The sequence below is a fragment of the Aspergillus karnatakaensis genome (genome assembly GCF_047715665.1).
Source record: "Aspergillus karnatakaensis strain CBS 102800 unplaced genomic scaffold BJY04scaffold_21, whole genome shotgun sequence".
Lineage (NCBI taxonomy): Eukaryota > Fungi > Ascomycota > Eurotiomycetes > Eurotiales > Aspergillaceae > Aspergillus > Aspergillus karnatakaensis.
In genome coordinates, this window is record NW_027395733.1 from 128,439 (window position 1) to 151,213 (window position 22,775).

The window sequence follows — 22,775 nt, forward strand, 5'->3', positions numbered from 1 at the left end:
GATGCCTTCTGGGGTTGTACTATTCATCGACAATTACTTGAAATGGGCCCAAGAATTACCATATTGATTGGACGTGAACTCAAATAATATTGACTAGAAGGTCTATTGAGTGTTGATAGATAAACACAGGGCAACTTGACATATATTGACATCATCAGTTCCACTTCTCCCAAAGCTTCTTCGAAAAGTGCCGAAGCTTGAACCTCTCTCTTTGGTTCCACATTGGTTGGTCAGGAAAGATTGACGTCGGGATTACAATCCGGTGAATAAAAGGCGCTGTTCTGGAAAAGGCCCCTCTTCAAACTTCTCATTCCTGCACGATCGTCAACAACATGCCAGAATCCAAGTTACCATTCACCTGCGCCCTCGTCACCGGCGGCGGCGGAGGCATCGGCAAAGCACTCTCATCCTACCTGATTTCCAAAGGCGTTAAGGTCCTTATCGCGGGCCGCACGGAGTCAAACCTCAAGGCGACCGCAAAGGAGATCGGCGCAGCCGACTATTACCTCCTCGACACAGGCGTCACGTCCGCATTCCCGGAGTTCGTGTCCCGTGTAACAAAAGAGCACCCCGAGCTAGACTGCCTCATCAACAACGCAGGTGTGCAGCGGCCCCTTGAGGTCTTCAAGACTCCTACAACGGAGTTCCTTCAAAAGGCCGACCAAGAAATTGACATCAATATCCGAGGCCCGATGCACTTGAGTCTCGCCCTTCTCGACCACTTCAAGACCAAGCCATCAGCCGCTATCATTAACGTATCTTCCGTCCTTGGTTTCTTGCCATTTTCAGTTATCAATCCGGTTTATAACGGAACGAAGGCGTGGCTTCACTCTTGGTCGATGACTTTGCGGACGCAACTTCAGTGGGCGGGGGTCGGAGACAAAATCAAGGTGATCGAGATTGCGCCGCCAGCCGTAGAGACGGATTTGCATCGCGAGCGGGAGAATCCTGATGACAACAAGAAGAAGCATAACCCAATTTCTTTGAGCATCGATGAGTTCATGGAGGAGGTGACGAAGAAGTTAGAGGCCGGTGACGAAATGATTTCTGCTGGAGTTGGCGCGAAGCTCGTGGGGAAATGGTACGATACATTTGGAGAACAGTATAGTAACGCTACCAAGAAGAAGTCGTAAGGAGTTGCTTCGCGGTTTGCATTCTGAGTTTGGTGATGTTGTTGGAAAAGGTTGTAAGGATCTAGGCTGAAGAGCACGAGGTCTGGATATGGGAATAGTTCAGGTCACATGCGCTGTCAATGGAAGTCACCTTCCGAGCTTCAAAAAAATTGAATCAATGTCTTGCTGCTCACTAAATGATCTCAAACATCTTTGTCCTCATCACATAAAGGAGAACTCAAGATCAGGATCATAGTAGCCGTTCAGCTGCATGTTGAACGGGTCAATGAGAAACATGTCAGAAAAGCCACTCCCACTCCCCCGATCTTCTCCCCTTTCACGGTCTGACAGGGGTTCCGCTGTGCTAAAATGCGAAGGGGGCACCATTTCGATATCGTTAGAGAACACCAAATTTCGCCGATGAGCCCTAGCTGGCGACGTTTCCCCGTCCCCGGCTTCTTCGTACCTATACATGTTTGGCAGAATGGTGTGTTTCGAGGAAAGATGCTCCCGCTCGTTTATCTCTGACGCTGGGGAGGATTGAACAGCCGAGCCTCGCCCTAGCGCGTTGATAAGTCGTTCAGTGTCCTTCAAACAATTTATCACGCTCGCGTACGTTCGCCTCAGAGGCATCGCAAGCTGCAATGCTTCGGTAAGCTTCTTCCGCAGGGACACTGCACTGTTATCTCCTTCATCCGGTAATAAATGAGGCAAATGGTGCAAGATCTGCGTTACTTGGTATACTGAAACCGCAAGGAACTCGTCCCCAAAGTATTCGCTAGACTCCAAGCGATACAGGTCGGACCACAGCTCACATAACCGGACAGCCGTACTCAGACAAGCTTGTTGGCAGTATTCTATAAACTCGGGAGGCGTCCGAGCCAACGCGTTCTTTGAAACTGCCTCACGGATTCCTGGAACGCAAAAGCGATAAAGGTCGCAGTGGCACAGCATCCATAAAGCATGAAGCCCAACATAGGCCCCAGCCTCACGAGAGTGTCCCATAACCACCAGTCTCTCCGACGTCAGCTTGAGCTCGGCTGGGAGATTACGCTCAAATGCATTTAGTTCCACCTGGAGAGCCTCCATGTCGCCGCGGCTCTCAGCTGGGCTGTTGCCTAATCGTCGAACACCTTTGGTATATCTGTTTCCGATTAGCTCAAATCTCGCCACATCAGGTTATTGCTGGAGAGTCAACCTCAAAATCCGGTCTCGAATTGCAAGAAGCCTGAGTTTGAAAGCGTGGGCATCTACGCTCGCCCCTTGTTCTATGCCAATTTCGTGGAGAAAACCTGCCTTGGAGGGAATGCCCATCTCAAAGCTTCGTTCATCACATGGCAAGCGGATGTGAACCCTTTCCACTGGACATACAATCAAATCCTCGATACCTCCAGAGAACAGGCGATCTAGTTGATATATCGCCCAAACTAGCCGCCTGTTAGACTCTTGGATAAGAGGATCTTTGCCTTCGTGCTCATAGTTCAATCGCATGGTAAAAGCTGACCTTGCGGCAAGAGCGAGCAGGCTCCAAGCATCAGAGAAGTTCCCCGCCTGGAAACGGAAGCGCAACAAGACCACTAGAATCCTGAGATGCACGACTGACTGTTTGCCAAAGCTTTTGAAAGTTTCATCTTGTATTTCCTGGATCCAACTCTGAGCGGTTGCCCGGGTGTCCGGCCGCGAGTCGCTCAAGAAAAGTCCGAACGCTACAATGCTCTTCAGAAGATTGGCATCGAGGGTACCCTTGCCCCAGTCGGCCAAGATACTCGGCTTGTGAAGAAACGTGGGAACGGCCCTGTTCGCTGAATCGAGATAAATATCGAGATACCGCCGCGCTATTGCTTTGTTCAATGGCCAAGCTCTAATAGACACTGTTGTGCTTGATACTGTACTTGCCGAGGTTCTAGGCGTTGGCATGCTCGTTATTCCGTCGTCACGGGGTTGCTGAACGTCGCCTATTGTCAGATCGCAACTCAGGCTTCTCGAGAGACATCTTTCGCACGGACCATTTCCGGAACATTTCGCTTTGACTTGTCGACAAGGTTGGCATGCTAAACGGGCTCTTTTTCTCTTGGTCCCTGCCTCAGTATGGGTAGATGGATCCTTGCGTCCAAAGGTTGGGCTTTCAGGACTTCTCTCATATGAGCAGCGCAGCTGCAACCGCATACAGGTGCCGCAAAGAGGGCGACAACGGTCGCATTTGACCTTGCGGGAGCGACATGAGTAGCAGGCTGGGGGTAAGTTTCCGGTTTGATTATGATTAGAAGCTGGCTTCTCTGGAATACCAGCAGAAGACTCAGAGACTGAGGCCATCGATATGATTAGAGAGGGCTTGGGGAAAGGGGGCTGGCTGCAACGGATGTCGGCGGCAACAACCGTTGCTTTTGCTCCGGCTCGGACAGCACCCGGTGCGCAGCCGACCGACCCTCTTTGCGTGAGAACCCGCTGTGATGGCGACAGCACGCTAGCAAAATGAGACCGATACGATGGCAACAACTGGTGGAATTTGGTCAGCGCAGTACTGCTCAAGCTCTCAACATGAACGCATCGGAGGCAGTTAGTCTTTCCATTGGCCCAATCACATGGTGGGTGGCTGGGACCTGAGGAAATACCCAAAGCTCCCGAGACAATAGGTACAGCTCTGTGCCTCAGAAATTGCGATTCAGGGCATTTGAACCTCGAATTTAGGTGAAACATGTACAGTTTGCAACATATTGTTGCCTAAATCCTGAGGCTCTGGCGCGACCAAGGCCTAGTAGAGCGATGTATGGCAATCCGTGTTAATTGCTACAGGAATATGTATCACTTCAATTCCGCTATCCGACCGGCTTTTCGAAGACGCTCTTCCATCTGTTCCTTTGGACTCTTTAAAGTTACCTGGGGAAATCTGTTGTCTCTTTGCCACGGCAAGAAGTCACTACCACCCATGAGCCATCTGAGAACTTCTTTCTCGTACTTGTCCACCCGATCCCGAAGCTCAGGCACCCCGGCAAGGTTATGCATCTCGTAGACGTCAGCGACGCGGTCATACAACTCCGCGGGCTCGTACAAGCGGTAAATATATGTATAGTGTTCATCTCTGAGCGATATTGCTTTCCCAACGAGAGTGGTGTCCTCGTGCTGGAGGCCTGCCTTGATGTCGTAAGGGTACGGCGCCTGTTCCAGTAAAGGCTCCTCAGACGTCAGGAATCCGCCTTCCGAAAAAGCGTATTTTTTGTGCTCCGTCAATCCGTCAATGAGGACTGGAACCCATGATTTACCGTTATGAGGAAAGTGCTCCCCGATGCCCGAGAGTTCGAGCATCGTGGGCACGAAGTCGACCATCTCAGTCATGGCATTGACGGTTTTGCCCTCCGGGAGCCCAGCGCCTCCTATAATCAAGGGCTCATGTACGAGTGTCTCTGATAGTCCTGATGGCCATTTCTCGATGAGACCGTGATCTCCGAGATATTCGCCGTGATCGGTGAAGAACATGGTCACTGTATCCTTCCATAGCCCCAAGTCGTCAATCTTCTCCACGATACGACCGAATTGATCATCTAAGCGACTGATCATTCCATAATAAGTGGCTTTGATCTCTTTCCAAATCTTGTCGTTGGCTCGGTCTGTTCCATATCTTTCCCGGATCGTTTGCATATACCGAGGCTCATAGCCCGACTTGTCCTCTGGTTTTGAAACAACGCCGCTCATCTTAGAACGATCGTACATGGAGAAATAAGGCTCCTCCACCTGGAAGGGGCAGTGCGGGAAAAGGAGAGGCATGAACAGGACCCATGGTTTGTCGTCTGGCGGACATTCGAGCCATTTCAGCGCTGACCGAACCACCGCCTCGTCGTAATCTAGGGCCTCATTGGCGTTGCGAAGACCTTTGTAGAACAATCGACCCCAGACGCTATTTTCATCAATGGCCTGTTTATTCCCTCCCACAAACTTGGGCGTGAACTCAGGTGTTTCCAAGAAGCCATACTCGGTCACACTCATCTCGGTAACTGTTGGAGCGAAGGTATCTCCCCGAGGCGCCAGACAAGCGATGTGATAGCCATTTTCCTTCATACTGCGAAAGATGTTTGGTTCCCAAGGCTTGATCAGATTCTCGAGGCTGCGGTGGCCGCTGACATGAGGGTAGCAACCGGTGAACATGCTACATCTGGACTGCGAGCACACCGACGCCTGGGTGAAGCAATTGGTGAATAGGGTGGCCCGTTGTCGAAACGCGTCAATGTTTGGGGTCTTAATACCGGCCTTGCCATCTGTAGTGCACCCCAGCGAGTCGTACCTCAGCTGATCCGGCATGAAAATCACATAGTTGGGCCGGTTCCCTCCGTTCGGAGATGAGACCTTGAGCGGGAGTGGTTTAGGAGGGCGAGAATATGACGCCATTTGGAGAATCGATGATGAATGGGATTCATTATCAAGTTGAAATGGACTCTGACAAGGTCTGGTCTTTTGAAGAACGAAGAAGGATGCCGACAGCCGTCCTGCTAAGCAGGAGCCGACAGACGATTTTCGTACCGACCCGGGGTGGAGCACCGGGAAGACCCCGACAGAGCCCGGATCTCGCTATGGGTCTCCTTTCTGAGTCGTCTGTTTTAGCTTCCCCAGGTTTTTATCGGCTGTTCTGTTCTCTATCAAGTACCTCGTGCTTTGAGTGGGCCAAATCACATCACCCTTCACGCCGGACGGAGAGTGGTATTATGTATTTAAGCCATACCTATGGCTTCCATGTTCTGTCGGCCAGAGACACGTCCAGTCCGACCTTCGAACCCGGGCTGAAGAGAGGTTGATTCATAATTCTGGGAGTGATAATATCTCTTGCACCGCCATGGGCTTCACGTTTGACAAGTTCCGGTACTTCAACCGGACACTCGTCTTCTCTGTTCTCGTCGTTGCCGTCTCGACGTTCAACTATGGCTTCGACAATCAAGCCTTTGCAACGACCCAATCTATGGAAGCCTTTACCCGTCATTTCGGCGACTACAATGACAACACCGGAAGTTATGAGCTCGATTCTCGGTGGCTGTCTCTCTTCAACAGTCTAAACTATATTGGCTTCGCGGCAGGTACGTTGACCTTCTCTTGAGGCAGTACATTGTCTGACACTTTCTTTCTTCTAGGGGTCATCATCGGAAGTCTAATCTCAGCGCGTTTCGGTCGACGTTGGTGTATGTTCATAATGAGCATTTACGCTCTTGGCACGGCTACTATAACCGTCACATCACAGACAAATGACCACATAATGGCTGCTCGGGTTCTCAATTATGTCTATGTAGGCATGGAACTTGCAGTTGTCCCAATCTTCCAGGCTGAGATTGGTAGGAGACATCGTTCAGCCCATTATTGCCCGGCTAATTACAAGCATAGTCCCTGCCCCAGTCCGCGGTTTTATCGTTGGGTCATACCAACTGAGCCTTACTCTAGGCGGCGTTGTCATTAACGCCGTTTGCTACGGAACCGGCCACATTGAAAACAACCGGGCATGGCGCATACCGCTTGGACTTTTCTACATAGTTCCCTCTATCGTCGCAGCCTCGATCTTCTTTCTCCCGGAATCTCCTAGATGGTTACTTCAACAGAACCGAGCAGAAGAAGCCAAGGCAAACTTATACAAGCTTCGCAAGGGTGCTTTCACGGAAGAACAAATTGGCGAGGAATTCAAGGAGTTAGAATTTGCTCTCGAGAACCAGGTGGAACAGGGCAATTTCTTTGAACTGTTTCAGAGGAAGAACCTCAAGCGCACAGTTATTGTTGTCTTGGTCAACTTCTTCCAGCAGGCGACTGGGCAGGCGTTTACATCACAGTACGGTGGAGTTTATGTCCGCTCTCTGAGAATCTTCAACCCGCAGCTTTTCACCTTGATGACTAGCTGTATCTCATCCTTCGTGATGATCTGCATGTTGTCGATATCGGACAAAGTAGGAAGAAGGTACGTGTTACTCCGACTATCATTGACGGTATACTGACCCGGCAAGAAAACTCCTCATGACCTCATCTGCGATTATGATGACTGGCCTCCTTATCATGGGTGGTCTAGGTGTCAACGAACCTGTTACAACGGCCCGGATGAAGGGGGTAATATCGCTGATGGTTATCTTTGGCGTTGGTTTCGCTACCGGCTGGGGTCCAATGACATATGTGGTGACCACAGAGGTCACATCGCTGCGGCTGCGCGACTATACATCTCGCCTCGGATTTGCAGTAAATGTTTGCTTCAAGTACGTACAGCGCCAACATAAGTTTTATTCGGATGCTAACAGCTCAGCAGCTTTGCAGTCAACTTCTCCGTTCCCTACCTCGTCTTCCCCGATGAGGTTGGTCTGGGTAGTAAAGTGGGATTCATCTTTGGCGCTGTGGCTTTCTTGGCTCTGGTTTTCACCTTCTTCTGCGTGCCGGAATGCAAAGGTAAGACGCTGGAGCAGGTTGAGTGGTTGTTTGACAACGGCGTCCGAATGCGCGACTTTGGCAAGACAGATGCATCTGGGATGTTAGAAGAGGGAGCACCGAGAGAAAAAGGCCACAATGACATCGAAGCTCCAAGATTGGAAACCATTGCTACCAACCACGTGGTGAAGGGCTGAGCCGAGGAGCCGATTGGATTCATCCGCGGGGAGAACGCTTGGGCTACGTCATGTTGCAATATAAGTGTTTGCTTTCCAGCCAGCTGAACTCTGTTCCTGTAACAATCCATAACCGGTGGATATGAGTCGTACAGACGCAATGTATAGAGCCCTGGAGCGCAGTGCCAGATACCACAAACTCCACAAACCACACGCGTGTCTGCTCTAAAGAACCTAATAAACAAGTTATAAGCAATACCATAAATCAATCATCTCCACCCCAAAAAAACCAGACGGCAGCGAAAAAGCGCAACCCTGGCGTTGAACATGGATGCCTAGAAAAAGTGATGTCATGTGCCTGCGGCCATACCCATAGCGGACTCCATCGCATACGACAAACACCCCGAGTCCATCAGCCTTAAGAATCAACAAACTATGCCATTCATCGAGTCCTACCATGCCGCCGTCTGCATCGTCGTCTTTTTCTCTCTAATGCTTTTCAAGCGCTCCTCAAAGCTCCATAAGCGTCGCAAACAAAGACTCCCAAAGATGGTCTCCGCTCATGTCTACAATCTGTGCCGTGCTAGTCGCACGGTGAGTTCGGAAGTAGCGGATGACCCGGCAAAGTGTCCTTATAAAGTCTTCAAAGAGTTATTTGAGGGGAAGGGGTCGGGGAAGAGTGATGAGACGAAAAGCGATGAAGAGGATCTTGAAAAGGATGAATTGCAACGCGCGAAAGAGTGTGGGAATTGGGGGGGTGCTGAGCCAAGTAGGTTGTTTCTGAAGGTAGGGCTCTTCTTTCTCTTTACAATCTCAATTTATTCCAAATTGAACTGAGGATTTACAGATCTATCATGATGCGCTCTGTGCATTGGAGCGGAATCCGCTGGGTGGAGTCGTCTCGCCGCCGCTTATGGGGAGTAACGGCGTACTTCCGTTGACGGTTGTGGCTCCCCTGCCGGATGTATGCCGGCATATGGCGAATTGTATTGTTCGCGCGGAAAAGGAAGTGTTTCTGGCTACGAATTATTGGATTTACTCTGATGCGTCGACGATCATCACGAATGCCTTGAAGGAGTTGTCGCGGAGAGCAGGGAAGCGCGGGGAGAAGGTCGTTGTGAAGATTCTCTATGACCGGGGAGATGCGAGACAGGTATGTCGAGAATCCCGGATAACGGGTTTATCGCTGATGGCCAGGTCTGGGAAAATCGCCTCAATGTCGATGAGAAAAAGTACGCGACTGGAAAGGTTCAACTACCGACTTCAGAGGAGATTCCGCATCTCGATCTACAGGTCGTCAACTATCATCGGCCTATATTCGGGACGTTTCATGCTAAATTTATGATTGTTGATCGGCGAATTGGCCTGCTGCAGAGCAGTAATATCCAGGATAACGACAACATGGAGATGATGATCCATGTTCAAGGCCCGATTGTGGATTCACTGTACGACACGGCGCTGATATCATGGGGGAAAGCGCTGGAGCCGCCATTACCGATGCTGAATTCTCCTGCAGCTGGTGCGCCGTTCTATAATTTTGAGGCTCAGGTCAATGGCCATGAAGAGAATGGTGCCAACCTGCCGCAGCTCACAATTGAAGATGAGCATTATGATGTGGATATCAAGGGTGAAACGAGAAGGATGAACGGATTACTGAACCCCTTAGACGGAGAATCTCCAACAGCCCCAGTGACACGCCTACTCAGTATGTTCCCGAGCCCTAGATTCTATCAAAGCTAACAATGCCAGACCACACCCATCAAGCCTCCACAACCGGAGACACACCAAATGAAGATCAAGAAGACCAAATGGAGCCCTACATTCTCATCCCACCACACACCCCTGTCCCAATGGCCCTCGTAAACCGCGAGCCCTACGGAGGTATGCGCCCTCTCAACCCTCCGCATCCCATCTAACAAGCCCAGCCCCCGACCACACAAGCACCATAGTCCCGCAAAACGCCGCCTTCCTCGCCGCAATCAACCACGCCAGCAGCTCAATCTTCATCCAAACACCCAACATGAACGCCGAGCCGCTCCTCGAACCTCTGCTCAACGCCGTCCGCCGCGGCGTAACCGTCACTTGCTATCTATGCCTAGGCTACAACGACGCGGGCGAACTGCTCCCGTTTCAAAACGGGACAAACGAGATGATTTCAAACCGGCTCTACACCTCGCTTGAGACGGACGAAGAGAAGAAGAGACTGCGGGTATACAATTATGTCGCGAAAGACCAGACGCAGCCGATACACAATCGATTCAAGAAACGCAGTTGCCATATTAAGCTTATGATTGTGGATGAGACGGTTGCTATTCAGGGTATGCATACATATACACTTTCTCACCCTGCCGTCTTGGACCTCAATCCCACAATTTCAGTACGTGTACTAACAACAACCCCTAGGAAACGGCAACCTAGACACGCAATCCTACTACCACAGCCAAGAAGTCAACATCCTCATCGACAGCCCCCTAATCTGCTCCGCGTGGCTCCGCGCGTTAAACCGGAACCAGAACACCGCAAAATACGGCCTTGTGGACCCCAGCGATGGATGCTGGCATGATCCGGTGACGGGGGAGATGGCGAAGGGTGCGTTGGGGATGGACCCGGGGCGGTTTAGCTGGGCGAGGGGGGCGGTGGGGGCTGTGCAGAGGGTTAGAGGGACCGGGGGGTTTTAGTCTTTCTTTAGCAGTGATACGGTGGGAAAATGTATAGAGCGTATAGTATAGCTGCGGCTTGATGTTGTATGTTGTGTTTTATAGCGGTGGGTTACGGTTTATGTATGATGTGATATGATATGGTTTCGGAACTACTATAGACGTTACTATGTAACTCTTACGCTACTTTGTATAGATGATGATGTTACTCGCATAAACTGTATACTTGAATTACTATTCATCCACGAGGAAGCCCGCCTCTGATCCCTAACTAGCCCTATACTGCCGTTTGACCCCCTCAAGGGGTATACAGTGGATAGCTCCAGATTAGATATAACTCGGCCGAGCAATCCAGGCCTAACCAGCAAAACAACCCTCAAGACCAAGCTCGAGAAAACCCAAGAACGTAAAGATCGTATATACAAAGCGTCAAACTCGCCCAAAGTCCTTCCTATATACTGCCAGCCCAAGAACCCACCCCCCGGTAATCTCAATGAATCTCACACCCCAAGCCCTAGGCCCTGCCGCTCCCCTGATATCTTTAATCTGAGCATCCCCCAAGATATGGATCATGTGGAGGAAATCATACCCTCTCCGCATGAACAATCTCCCCACTCTTCCCCTCCCCAACATCCTTCCGATCAACCCCAATCCCACCAACACTGCTCGGCGCGCCGAACAACGCATCCATCTCCTCCAGCGTCTTGCCCTTGGTCTCAGGAATGAAGAAATAAGACCAGAAGCCCATGGCAATCATCAACGACGCGAAGAAGAAGTACGTCCCGTAGCCCAGCGAGGTGATCATGTACGGTGTTGTGCGGGAGATGACGAAGGACCAGAGCCACTGGTCGGCGGTGGTGATGGCCACGCACAGCATGCGGATGTCGATCGGGAAGATCTCGGAGCACATTACCCAGGTTATGCCCTATTGCTTGGTTAGGGGGTTGTTGTTTGGATGGAAAGGGAATTAAGGTATTGTGGGAAATAGAGGGATGGACGTACCTGCCACGTAGCGCAGTAGATCAGACCGTAGAGGTAGACGCAGACCATGGCGATGTAGCCCCATGCGTCTTGGACGGTGTTCCCCATTGCGGCGTTGCGGGTTGGGTCGCGCTCGAAGACGTATCCGCCGATATACCACATAGGTAAACTGCCGATGAAAGCGCCGAGGATTAAACCGGAGCGACGGCCGAGTTTCTCGACGAGCCAGACGCTGAAGATGATCATGCCGACGGTTTTGGCGACGCCGTAGAAGCCTGTTGCGAAGAGCTTCGTGTCGGTGGAGTTGATTCCGAGGGTCTCGAAAATGCGGGGGGAGTAGCTGGAGTTGTCAGCGGGCTGTCTCAGCTTGATTAATGGAGAAGCTACGTACTAGGTGATGATGTTCACGCCTGTTAGATTCTGGAAAGCCATGAGCAAGAGACCGATTGCGATTCGGTTGCGGGTTCCTTTCTGCCACATGCGCTTGACGTAGTATGATGGGCTGTAGGTTGTGCCTCGTGGCGGGAGATCAAACTGAAGCTGTTCGCGGATCTGGAGGAGTTCTCCTTGAATGAACGGGTGGTCTCTTGGGAGAGCGCGGATTGAGGACAATGTGCGTTCGGCGTCGTCCCAGCGATCCTGCTTCGCATACCATCGAGGAGACTCGGGGCACCAGAAGATTCCTAGCAGGAGTAAACCACCAGGGAGAAGCTGTAGTCCCAGAGGAATCTGCCACTGAGCCATCTTCTCTGCCGATACGGTGCGATTGATGGCGTAGTTGATCCAGAATCCGAGCATACCACCACCTTGGGAGCAGATTTCGAAGATACCGATCAGTCGGCCACGAATAGATGCAGGTGACTATACAGAGTCAGCAATAAAACAGAATCTTGTATACAGAGGGCATTCTCACTGTTTCCGCGATGTACACCGGGACCTGAAGCGAGACGGCTCCGATGCCGAAGCCTGCAATAGCGCGACCAGCATAGATCAGACCGAGATGGCCAGAAGCAGCGGTCTTGCACATAGAACGTTAGTCTCCTGCAGTTTTGGAATTACGGAGAGTGTTCTGTTCACCATCAAACTACCACCGACACAGAAGATCGAAATGGCCATGATGATCGCCTTTCGACGGCCGAATCGTTCACCAAGGGGAAAGGTAAGGAGCGAGCCAAAGAAGCAGCCAGCCTGGAAAGTCGAAACAATGTTGCCTTCTAGAGTGTCGGTCTCGGACTCGGATCTGGAGATTAGACCAAAGTCTCGTCGGAATGAAGGGAGGGCCATGGTGCCGCCGATGACGCTGGTATCGTATCCCACTGGCACAATTGTTAGAAAAAGCAATTGTGAATGTCAAAGACACATACTAGCAATGGCGCCCATGCTCGCAATGGTAGCAATCAAATGGATCTTCCAGTTCCGCACCTCAGGCGGGTCACTGCTGTTGTCGGCATGGAGATTGAAGCCCATGGTGAGGGATAGGCTAGCTGCTGAAACAGTAGGAGTATGCCGAGTGTGGAGGAGGCTGTGTTGCTTTTTATCTCATCTCCACCAGGTGGGTTTACCCCGCAACCCCGGGCTGTCAATATCATCAATAAGAGAACACAAAGATAGCCCCCGCAGTTGGCCACAGAAATGAGGAATCCGTCAGGTCATCAGTAACTCAATCTCTTGGAAGACGCATGGGCGGCGTTGGCACCGCTGCTTGGCGCCAGTCACGACAGCTACAGCAGCGGTGCAAAGACAGCCAAGACGATGTGCGGGTCTTGGCCCGATAACAAGGGTCTGACTCTGTCGGCTTTTGTTCGGGTGGCTATACTTAGGAGGCGAGGATTCCTGCAGGATTGATTCAAATGGAGAGTAGAGGAAGAATGCGTGGAACAGGTCCGCTTCTGCACTCCTTTACGTCGACTATATTATCTCGTCTTTTTCTTTCTGTACGACTAGTCAAGTTAGTGATTGGCTGCCACTTGGCTTTAGCTTTTAGCCATTCGAGATATGCTACCCACAAACAAGTCGTTCAAAGCATGAGCGGCCTGTCCTCCACCTCTACGAGTGTTCAGACCAGGAGAGAATACATGCTGATACTCTATTCACGCCTTGTCTACCACCGGACTAATCCGAAGCTCACGCACTCTCCAGAATTTGGCTACTTCTGCTATTGCCACAAGTTGGCTTGGAGGTATCACTCACAGATACGAAATCGCCGCGCTGAAAACATTCTCCGGATCAAGCCTCCTCTTCAACTCCCTCAAGAACGGAAGATCCCCTCCATACACCTTCTCATGGTCAAACTCCTCTGGCGTCAGGAACGAAACATACGACGCATCCAGAATATTACTCGCATCCGTCTTCTGCAGCGCCTCTTGGAACTCCCTCCCCAAGCCAACGCCGCCTTTAGATTGTTCCTGTCTTGTACAATCGCCGTAATCTCATACATGTAGTGTTCTTCTCTCGCATTGAAGACCGAACCGGGAGTCGGCTGCGCAGACGGCGAGTCGCGTCGCAGCTGGTGAGCATCGAAGATGATATGTGGATCGGACGGGATGTTCTTCATATAGTGCGCAATAATCTCGCCCACCTCGTCAGTAATCTGCCTGGTGCTGATCGAGTACATGCGGCCATTACTAGTCATCGAAATCATGCTGTCCACTTCATCCAAATAACCCTGCGGAGTAGTCGGTTTGACCGTCGAAGCCAGCAACGGTGCCAGACCACCAATCCTTTCCAGCCACTTCTCCCCAGTCTGCGTATCCTCCGACGCCCAGACGAAGAGCAGCGCAAATGTCGGCGCCGGGCTCGGAATCACACACTGATGAACACTCAGCGCCGCCGGCAGTCCCTCGTCCGCCAGGGCCCGATACCCCCGGTTATACTGTCGAATCACACCCCCCAGATCCTCCGACTTGTACATCACCACCCCAGCGAGAATCTACCCAGTCAGTCTCCATGATACCCACAACAAGAATACTGCTAACATACCTTCTCAAGCTTATAAACCCTCGTCGTCACCTCCACCACAACCCCAAACGCACCCCCGGCCCCCTTAACCCCCCTCAACAACTCCCCATCCTGATCAGCATCCACCACCTCCCCATCCGCAGTCACAACCCGCGCACCCACAATCTGATCAACCCCGAGCCCAAACCGCGCACTGTAAGCCCCATACCCGCCATACATCGCCCACCCAACATACCCAACATGCGAAATCGACCCGACAGGCGTCACGTACCCGTCTGCTTGCAGCGCCGGGATGAGTTTTGATATCAGTGTACCCCCGCCCACTCTCGCTGTCGAGGACTCCTTGTCTATCTCAACGTGGTTGATCAGTCGGAGGTCGAGAACGACGGTGTCATTCCTCGTTGACCGGCCGTGCATGTCGTGCCCGCCGGCGCGGACCGTGAAGGGGATTCTGGTGCGTGCGAGGAAGGAGACGACGGTGGCGACGTCGGGGATTGAGGGCGGGCGGATGATGACCGAGGGGGTAATCTCTGGGTGTGAGAAGAGTTGGCGTAGTGGATTGAAGGTTGGGGAGGAGGGCGTGATGTATTCGATGTGCGGGTGTTGGGCTGCGAAGGCGTTGAGGAGCTCCATGGTTGCGTTGTTTGGTTAGGGTTAGAAGTAGAGGGCTGTTGGCTTTCTTTTCTGTCTGGGAGACTTGAGGCTAGTTGAAATAAAGGTAAGAGCAAGGAAACGAGATCAAGTTATAATCAACTACTACTACCGGAACTCCGAGCGGCCGCTGAAGACGTATGACAAGCCCAGGCAGCGCGGCGTTTAGCTGGATGCGGAGTAGCCTACTTGAGCGCGTTGCGAGTGCCAGGCCAAAGTCTGATTTGCCAGGGTGGTTACTGCTTGCTCGACAAAGAATGTTTTCTGCTCTGGGCTGCTATTGGGCTCTTTGACAAGATCTTCGTCGAAGCTTTCCGTATTGGCGTATGCGTATGCGTTGCGGAGCCCTAACTGCAGTAAGCCAGGGCCATGGATTTCGTAAACACCTAGTCGTGCAATTACTTAAGAGTCAGCAGATAACTGTGCCTTAGAACATGCTCGGCAGATTTACTGGTATCAATTGCCTTTGGGTTCGCCTGTGCTATACTATCCCTGGAATCTACATCCTCTGCCATTGCATCAGGTATTGGGTACGTGATAAGCCAGGCGAGCAAGCGATGCTAAATCTTTCTTTCAATGTAGGACTCATGATACACTAAATGTCTCTAAGTGGTTATGCTAGAGCTCATATCCTCTCTGGAAACAGCGAGTCGCCCCTCGAAAAATTCAGCAGCGCGGACTGTTGACCAACTCGCAGCATACTGCGTGGTACTCAAAGTGCTTCTTCAGATGATGGCTCAGTTCTTCGCGTGACTCCCTAGTGAGAGGCAGACTCGAGAGACTCTGATCATCTGCCCTTAATTCCGCCTTTAGCTTTTCCAACGCCATGGAAGCTCCCACGTTTGAATTGCAGAGTGTCTCGCAGTGTGGCCATGCCAGCAGAGCATTAATTGCTCGCAGCCGGACTGAGTAATCCGGGCATTTGGACGCAACCATCCATAGAGTTGGAATAACCCCTTTGTCAAGAGTGATTGTTGGACGTTCCGGATATCTAGCCATGATTGACTCATAGTACTCCAAGACATCCACGAACCCTGTTGTCAGGTCGAGAGGCACCAGCCCGCCGAATAAGCAGGTCTTATTAGCGACAATCTGAGCAAGGCAAGTGAGTAAAGATAGCTCCACCCTGCGTCGCTCGTTGTAACTCAGCTGGTGAACTGAGCGGCTATAGAATGACTGAATCTCTGCTTCGATGCTATAAGCGAAAGAGAGAATGAGTTCTTGCCGGCGGTACAGATTGTCATAATCTGCAAGGATCTCGGCGGGGGAAAGCGACCAGGCCAGGCCAAGAAAAGGAACGTCGATGTGCACCAGGCGGCTCACGACATCATACACATCGTCTGGACTGTGTAATTGCAAGGTCTGGCTGGGAATATCATCTTCCAACACTAAGTCAAAGAGAAACGGTTGCCCCTGGCCAAATTGGGCGAATTCGACATCGAGCCTTCGGAATGTCTCCACCAAATAACGGTCCAAGGGCGACACATGATGCAAATCCTCCCCTATGACACGAAGCCCACCTCGAAGGTGCTGCAAAGCACGATCATATTGCCCTAGAAGGGACTCGGAGAGGATAAAGAGCAGGCAGCATAATAGCACGACTTCCCGCAGCTGGGGATCGCGCGAGGCCCTGCGTCGGCTTAGGATTGCAAAGGAGCGCGAGGCCTGCTCGGCCGCAAACCAGTGGCGTGGTGCGCTGAGATCCTCCCCAGTCAAGCGCATCTGGTTCTTGCAAGAGTCCTCGTGGATGGCGCCCAGTGTAATGGCAGCATGATAGACTGCCCGGTCAAGATGGCTCATCTGCAGAGCTAGTTTCTGCCAGAGTGGGGAGTCGAAAAAAGCCAACAAGCTCGGAATTGAGCAATGCTCAAAATATGACAAAGAGCGCATCTCGTCAGGAGTTGTCAGCCACCCCAGTCGCGATATGGCCACCGGGCGTATTGAATTGACTGGCAGTCGAGACAGGTCGTAGCCGTCGCATTTGCGGCCTGTGGAGACGCAGTTGTTGCACGCTCCGGGCGATTCGTCGCATTTCGTATGCCGGGCGCTATAATTGTCAGTCAAGACAACTTGCAAAACCCGAGACTTTTATTCTTACCGGCATGTTCGACAGCCCGTCAGCGATCGGCTCTTGAAGTTTCTGCGCCGTGGCCGTGTCGGCATTGCGTCAAAGGACTTTGTGTCAAGGAGAGGGGAAAACGCGCTCCACTGCGTCGCCTCCAGCCGGCGACATGACCACTGTTGGAAGAATTTGAAGCCAAATGATGTGAACGATGGGAATTGACCCTATTATATATCTATGGCACGGGTGATTCACCTTGGGGAAGTCCAAAAATCGAGGCCTAATTATTAGCACAGCCACGGCGACTAGGCCAAGGTCCTGGATCTTGAAAAGCTCAGTGTACTGGAAGACCGTGATGGATAATCACCAGATAAGAGGTATCGGTACGAAGTAGATAAATTTAATGAGCCATCACTATGGAATAGAGAAAAAGAAAGACCGACTCGGGGGGAGAGAAGAACTTGGGAAGGCCAAATTTGCAGAGGGGTTAAGGTCAAGACGGCAGGAGCAGCCCCCAAACAGCCTCTCTTGGCACCCCTGAAATAGATTCACTCATGATTGCCTAAACTCCCAACATCATACCCATTCTCCTCCAAATATTTCCTGAACTTTCTATCCTCATCCGTGATCGTATCCTGTCCAATATGCGGGAGACAGAATACCGCCAGCACCGCCGACAAAATACACAGCGAACTACTCACAAAGAATGGGTCCTGTCCTCGCCGAATCGCATTGGGGGCGTTATCCTGGATGATTGGGAAAACATATGTCCCGACAAATGCACCCACCTTCCCCATTGCTGCTGCAATCCCGTAGTATTGTCCACGGATGGAGGTTGCCGAGGTTTTGGCGGCGCAGAGGCCGATGTTGTCGCCGGGACCAAATTCGCCGAGCGCGAGGAAAATACTGCCTTTTGTTAGTTGGGACAAGGTTGGTTGGGGTGGCAGAAACAAACCCGTAGACGACTACGAAGGCAGCTACGTTCTTCGCAGTGTTGAGGTACTCGTAGCATCCGGACATGATGAAGCCTATCACTCCTTGCAGACCGACGCCGATGGCGAGGGTCTTACGTGGTCCAAGCCAGTCGCTGGCGAATGCTCCTGCTACTGAGCCGGGGATGTAGAAGAGGTTTATCACGGTGTTCCAGCCGAAAGATTTCCAGAGGGGGTATTCGTCGCCGAGGATGATGGCGAGCCAGGCGGAGGAGTAGGTGCTGAAGGAGTAGGCGGAGAAGTCGTAGATGAACCAGATCAGGGAGACGACAAACTAGGGTTATATTAGGTGAGTCGTAAGTGGGTCAGCCAGTCTTAACTCACAAGGCGCTTCCAGTAGAACCTAGTCAAGTCAATACTGATGCTGCAAGGGATATTAGGCGACTCACTTGATGATCAACAAGTAAGGGAACTTGGTCATTCTCTCGCGATTGAACTCCTCGGGCTCGTTCAACTTTAGCCGGAGATATATGAGACTGAGGGGAGGGATGATTCCCAAACCCAAAGCGACACGCCAGGCAGCGCGCAGATGGTTCTCAGAGAATATCAAAACCAGGACCATGGGGGTAAACGCGGAGACAACAAACCCGAAGTCGATCTGCAGGTTGGTGAACATGATGAACCACCGGTTGCGGTGCCCTCTCTTCAATTCGCCGCTGCTCTCTGCCGCTGCAACAGACCCAGCGGGATATTCTCCGCCGATGCCTATACCGAGGAAGAAGCGATAGGCGGCAAGAGCAGAAAAGAGACCGTAGATGCTTCCGTGGTAGCCATAGGCGCCAGTACACATGATGGCGAAGAGAATGAGAACGATTGTTGAGGTTAAAAGCGAGCCCTTGCGGGACCAGTGGTCGCTCAGCACGCCGAAAAAGAGCATACCAACGACGGTACCGGCGAAAGCGATGGAGGAGACATTTTTGCTAGCAGAAGACTTGGTGTAGGCGTCGGCGTAGATGATGCCCAGCATTGTGTTGACGGAGCCGATGACCTGGAGAGTTAGTAGTGAAGGAGAGTAAGAAAAGGTATGCGCACTCCGTTGAGATAGCCATCGGAGAAGAGACCAGCGCCACAGGCGATGGTGGGCCAACTGCGCTCCCAGCGAGATTTGGTGGTGTCTTCAAGGGAGGCGACGACGTCCGGGGAAGGAGGGGTGTCCTCGCCCACGACAACCTTTTCTTCGTCTTTAGCCATGACAATACAGATTTTTCCAAGGCAGGAGGAGAAGAAGGGAGAAAAAAAAAATAGAAAAACGGTGGAAGAAGAGAGGGGAAAGAGTCAGAAAGAGAGGAGCAGTCGGGCTAGCGACGTAAGAGGCAAAGCAGCATGGGGCAAAGATAAGAAGTAACCTTACCTTAGACATATCGGAGAGATAGTCCCTCGCAGTTGATGAACCTGCATGATGGATGAAAGCAAAGCCAAGAGAGCTTGTCGAAGCTTGACCTGTTGCCAAGTGAAGATGGAAGAGAGAGACACGTGCCCCCTCGCAGGAAGTGGACTGAAAGTGAGTTGATTTCCGCCCCATTGCATTCGTCCTCCAGCTGTCCGGCACATCTTCCGAGGTCTCTAATTAATTTTCATCTTTACCTCAAAGTCATCTTGCCGTATATAAACTCGAGCACTAACTATTATCATTCCAGTCCGCTTCCCTAGAATGACATTTCCACCAACTCCACCTCCACCCACTAGAGACGGCATAGGTATGGTCTCAACTGGTCCTCCTACTCCTACAAAGGCTTGGTTTTCCAGCTGCCTTCAAACCCCTTCCAACTTCATGCACCATACTCATCCCCCCCCTCATCCCCATCGCAGCCGAAAGAGCTCTAACCCGCATGAAGCTCCCATCCCCTGCTAAGCGCATCGGAATGTTGAAAATATACGTTTGCAGATACTTTCAACGGCTGAAAACTACGCTGGACACGGATTGTCGCGCTGTTAAACTCTCTGCCGCAGCTCATAGGCGTTTCACTGGTTTCGAACTCGACCGGCTTGTTCCTCATGGCCGGAATGGACCCGTCCTGTCGCAAACAATGAACTATACTGGCATCAGTGACAGCATGGTCTATGCAAATGGATTATACACCCATCTTAGGCAGCTCCTGCATGGCCGCGCTATCCTTCCTCGCGATGGGAATAACCCCATTCTGCCCTCATGACACTCGGGCTCTTCGGGAAGCCGCTGCTGCCTCTCCACCTCCTTTCTCTCTCTGGTCTTCCAAGATCTACCGGCGTCCCTCTCGTCCTCTCCGCCGCCTGCAGGAAGCTAAGCCTCGGCACGAGCAGTGGAGTATGGGGACGGCAAAGGGGAGAGGGCGGAGTAAGTGGGTTTTTTCTGGTATTTAGGGCTAGCTGAACTGTAGTCAAGTGAGCAGGACTATGAAGTAACCAGATCTTTACTCACAAATTACGTATTTCTTATGTTATTTATCAGTCAACTACTGCAGCGGCCCTTGTCCCCCGAACGGACGACACCGACCCGAACTGTCGGACGAGGGTGTCCGATCCAGCTGTGCGGGGAACAGCTCCGTCCGATAAATACCCCACTCTCCTCAACTATACACCTCTACACCTCTGCATCTTCTTTACACTGTGGAATCACATTCAACAACAACCAAAATGGCCTCAGAGTCCGCCCGCGAAGCCCTCACAAAGCGGCAAGTCCCCTCCATGCTCCTCAGCACCGGCAGCGCCACCTCCATGACCGCGCCCTTACCATCCTCCACAACAGCCACCCCGCAAGAAGCAGCACAATCCCGCTTCTCCATAACCGGAAATGCAGTCGTCACCGGCGGCGCCGGAATTCTCGGCCTCCAAGCCTGCAGCGCCCTCCTTGAGCACGGCCTCTCAGGACTAATGATCCTCGACATGAACCCAGCAACCTCGGAAACAGAGATCACCGCTCTGCGGAGCAGATTCCCAACCGCAAAGATCTACGCCGAGAAAGCAGACATCACGGATGAAGTCGCCATCGATGCGCTCTTCACAAAGACTGCCGAACTCCTCGGCTCAGTCGACATCCTGCTTAACTTCGCGGGGATAGTCGGTTGCGCAGACGCATTAACCCTACCCGTCTCCGCCTTCCGCAAAGTCCTCGACGTCAACACCACCGGCAGCTTCATCTGCGCGCAGGCCGCGGCCAGACAAATGGTCGCGCAAGGAACAGGCGGGTCCATCGTGTTTATTGCGTCCATCTCCGCACACCGAGTCAACTACCCGCAGCCGCAAGTCGCGTACAACGTGAGCAAGACAGGGTTGATCATGATGAAGAATAGCCTGGCGGCAGAGTGGGCGCGGTATGGGATTCGGACGAATAGTATTTCGCCCGGGTATATGGATACGATTCTGAATGAGGGGAATGGGCTGGAGGAGCATCGGAGGATCTGGGCGGAGAGGAACCCGTTTGGGAGGATGGGGAGTCCGAGGGAGTTGGCGGGGGCGGTGGTGTTGCTTTGCTCTAGGGAGGGCGGGGCGTATATTAATGGGGCAGATTTGGTTGTAGATGGGGGTGGTGTTGTTTTTTAAATGGTTATTGAGTTCAAGAATGTGGTTAAAGGATTTGATGTGATGAATTGTAATAGACTAGGGAAGGAATAAAGCCTTACCCACACCGTTAGCATCGACGAATATAGGTTCAATTCAACGGCTGATCCACGGGCTGAATGTGACAGCAGAGTGGACTAGGAAATTAAATCCATAATTAGATTGCTGTCACAAGATGACCCCAAAGCAGTGGTGATGTCAACATCCGTTCCCCGGTAGCTGTATACATCTTCCACGGACGCATCAAAGCGTCAAACCGGACCACATTCAGGAGTCATTGTCGTTACCATAAACAAACAAAAGGAATTATCCAGACCAAATGGACTTAACTATCAATATCTATGTCTTGTTTGAAATCCCAAACCCAGTTTTTTAGATGAAAATCTAGTTGCTTCTGGACATAGGGCTCCCCAGCAAAGAGGGTGGCTTAAACGCGTATGGACCGCAACCAAGTGAACCATGTGGGAGATCAAAATGACGTGGTAGACAATGGAGCCTCCTGACGATCTTATTATTATTTATTATCCGTCTCTTAAATTCCCCTTCAGCAAATGTTCTTCGCCTTCGCTCTGTATTGATGACTATCCGCCATCCATACCTCGATATCTAGTACACCCTAACTTCTACTAGACTGCACAGAAGCTGCATCGATCATGGATCCAAACCAGCACAAACCCCCTCCAACCTTAGTACGCACCCTCAGCACCACCCCACCACCAAAAGCCACCTACATCTACACAAGCTAAGATTGTCTCCATCCAGCCCGCACCCCCCAAAACCCTCCCCACCCAGCACGAACCCACGCCAGCGCCAACAAAATACGGCATCCCACCGCGCATGAAAACCCTCATCAAGCACCAGGGCCGCAAGTACTTCGACTCGGGCGACTTCCCGCTCTCCTCTACGCAGTCGCAGTCACAGTCAGCCTCGAGCCATAATCATACTGCAGACGGGAGTGTTGAGACGGGGACAGATCATCCGCTTCGGGAGAGTATTTCGCGGCCGTATGCGCCTGTTCCGACGGACTGTAATGTGCAGCCGGATGCGAATAGGGTTTTTGGTGGGGAGGGGATGGGAATGAATAGGGGGAGGCGGTGCTCGAGTTCGACGTTTGAGAGTGTGAGGAGTCCGCTGGCGGAGGGGGGGGATGGGTGGTTGGGGCATGATGAGGGGGGGATGGAGGATGTGTGAGGTGATAAGAGGTGAGGGGGGAGTGGTTATTTTGGGTGTTCAAAAGGGGTTTTGGATGGATTACTGTTAGTAAAAGTTGT

General features: G+C 51.8%; 11 protein-coding genes across 11 annotated transcripts; 5 read left to right on the forward strand and 6 right to left on the reverse strand.

Annotated features, from left to right (window-relative positions):
• The first annotated feature begins 90 nt into the window (after positions 1–90).
• On the forward strand, positions 91–1,252 carry BJY04DRAFT_187778 (uncharacterized protein). The gene has a single exon (XM_073711103.1). The coding sequence runs from the start codon at positions 333–335 to the stop codon at positions 1,131–1,133; it is 801 nt and encodes a 266-aa protein (XP_073571789.1). The 5' UTR covers positions 91–332; the 3' UTR covers positions 1,134–1,252.
• An 82-nt stretch (positions 1,253–1,334) lies between these two features.
• Positions 1,335–3,425, reverse strand: BJY04DRAFT_227447 (Zn(II)2Cys6 transcription factor; the record flags this gene model as incomplete). The annotated part of the gene is made up of 3 exons (XM_073718625.1): positions 1,335–2,256; positions 2,311–3,343; positions 3,398–3,425. The coding sequence occupies 3 exons, from the start codon at positions 3,423–3,425 to the stop codon at positions 1,335–1,337; spliced, it is 1,983 nt and encodes a 660-aa protein (XP_073571790.1).
• A 198-nt stretch (positions 3,426–3,623) lies between these two features.
• Positions 3,624–5,559, reverse strand: BJY04DRAFT_227450 (alkaline-phosphatase-like protein). Its single transcript, XM_073718626.1, has one exon. The coding sequence runs from the start codon at positions 5,490–5,492 to the stop codon at positions 3,915–3,917; it is 1,578 nt and encodes a 525-aa protein (XP_073571791.1). The 5' UTR covers positions 5,493–5,559; the 3' UTR covers positions 3,624–3,914.
• A 375-nt stretch (positions 5,560–5,934) lies between these two features.
• Positions 5,935–7,687, forward strand: BJY04DRAFT_217675 (general substrate transporter; the record flags this gene model as incomplete). Its single annotated transcript, XM_073716110.1, has 5 exons — positions 5,935–6,172; positions 6,227–6,424; positions 6,474–7,035; positions 7,082–7,324; positions 7,375–7,687. 5 exons carry the CDS (start codon positions 5,935–5,937, stop codon positions 7,685–7,687), a joined length of 1,554 nt encoding a protein of 517 aa, XP_073571792.1.
• An 81-nt stretch (positions 7,688–7,768) lies between these two features.
• Positions 7,769–10,344, forward strand: BJY04DRAFT_227454 (IQ calmodulin-binding motif protein; the record flags this gene model as incomplete). The annotated part of the gene is made up of 6 exons (XM_073718627.1): positions 7,769–8,452; positions 8,514–8,819; positions 8,864–9,371; positions 9,416–9,547; positions 9,592–9,984; positions 10,070–10,344. The coding sequence occupies exons 1-6, from the start codon at positions 8,102–8,104 to the stop codon at positions 10,342–10,344; spliced, it is 1,965 nt and encodes a 654-aa protein (XP_073571793.1). The 5' UTR covers positions 7,769–8,101.
• Positions 10,345–10,906: 562 nt separating this feature from the next.
• Positions 10,907–12,771, reverse strand: BJY04DRAFT_227456 (sugar porter family MFS transporter; the record flags this gene model as incomplete). Its single annotated transcript, XM_073718628.1, has 6 exons — positions 10,907–11,248; positions 11,326–11,644; positions 11,696–12,165; positions 12,218–12,322; positions 12,382–12,620; positions 12,669–12,771. The coding sequence occupies 6 exons, from the start codon at positions 12,769–12,771 to the stop codon at positions 10,907–10,909; spliced, it is 1,578 nt and encodes a 525-aa protein (XP_073571794.1).
• A 719-nt stretch (positions 12,772–13,490) lies between these two features.
• Positions 13,491–14,895, reverse strand: BJY04DRAFT_227457 (FAD-binding oxidoreductase; the record flags this gene model as incomplete). Its single annotated transcript, XM_073718629.1, has 3 exons — positions 13,491–13,598; positions 13,643–14,233; positions 14,284–14,895. The coding sequence occupies 3 exons, from the start codon at positions 14,893–14,895 to the stop codon at positions 13,491–13,493; spliced, it is 1,311 nt and encodes a 436-aa protein (XP_073571795.1).
• A 650-nt stretch (positions 14,896–15,545) lies between these two features.
• On the reverse strand, positions 15,546–17,299 carry BJY04DRAFT_52229 (Zn(II)2Cys6 transcription factor). Its single transcript, XM_073720560.1, has 2 exons — positions 17,012–17,299; positions 15,546–16,960 (listed from the first exon to the last, which is right to left on the reverse strand). The coding sequence occupies exons 1-2, from the start codon at positions 17,074–17,076 to the stop codon at positions 15,580–15,582; spliced, it is 1,446 nt and encodes a 481-aa protein (XP_073571796.1). The 5' UTR covers positions 17,077–17,299; the 3' UTR covers positions 15,546–15,579.
• A 224-nt stretch (positions 17,300–17,523) lies between these two features.
• BJY04DRAFT_207174 (putative MFS phospholipid transporter (Git1)) lies at positions 17,524–19,158 on the reverse strand (the record flags this gene model as incomplete). The annotated part of the gene is made up of 5 exons (XM_073713824.1): positions 17,524–17,881; positions 17,931–18,241; positions 18,292–18,310; positions 18,357–18,955; positions 19,000–19,158. 5 exons carry the CDS (start codon positions 19,156–19,158, stop codon positions 17,524–17,526), a joined length of 1,446 nt encoding a protein of 481 aa, XP_073571797.1.
• Positions 19,159–20,541: 1,383 nt separating this feature from the next.
• Positions 20,542–21,486, forward strand: BJY04DRAFT_227460 (oxidoreductase, short chain dehydrogenase/reductase family; the record flags this gene model as incomplete). Its single annotated transcript, XM_073718630.1, has 1 exon — positions 20,542–21,486. Exon 1 carries the CDS (start codon positions 20,581–20,583, stop codon positions 21,484–21,486), a length of 906 nt encoding a protein of 301 aa, XP_073571798.1. The 5' UTR covers positions 20,542–20,580.
• Positions 21,487–22,157: 671 nt separating this feature from the next.
• BJY04DRAFT_217682 (uncharacterized protein) lies at positions 22,158–22,695 on the forward strand (the record flags this gene model as incomplete). Its single annotated transcript, XM_073716111.1, has 2 exons — positions 22,158–22,193; positions 22,252–22,695. 2 exons carry the CDS (start codon positions 22,158–22,160, stop codon positions 22,693–22,695), a joined length of 480 nt encoding a protein of 159 aa, XP_073571799.1.
• Positions 22,696–22,775: the final 80 nt, after the last annotated feature.

Bases quoted from the DNA above. Each gene is read 5' to 3' on its own strand.
- BJY04DRAFT_227450 (XM_073718626.1), bottom strand. From the start codon at position 5,492: ATGGCGTCATATTCTCGCCCTCCTAAACCACTCCCGCTCAAGGTCTCA.
- BJY04DRAFT_187778 (XM_073711103.1), top strand. From the start codon at position 333: ATGCCAGAATCCAAGTTACCATTCACCTGCGCCCTCGTCACCGGCGGC.
- BJY04DRAFT_52229 (XM_073720560.1), bottom strand. From the start codon at position 17,076: ATGCCGACACGGCCACGGCGCAGAAACTTCAAGAGCCGATCGCTGACG. The intron at 16,961-17,011 runs GTAAGAATAAAA...TGACAATTATAG, and splicing joins ACGGGCTGTCGAACATGCCG to CGCCCGGCATACGAAATGCG.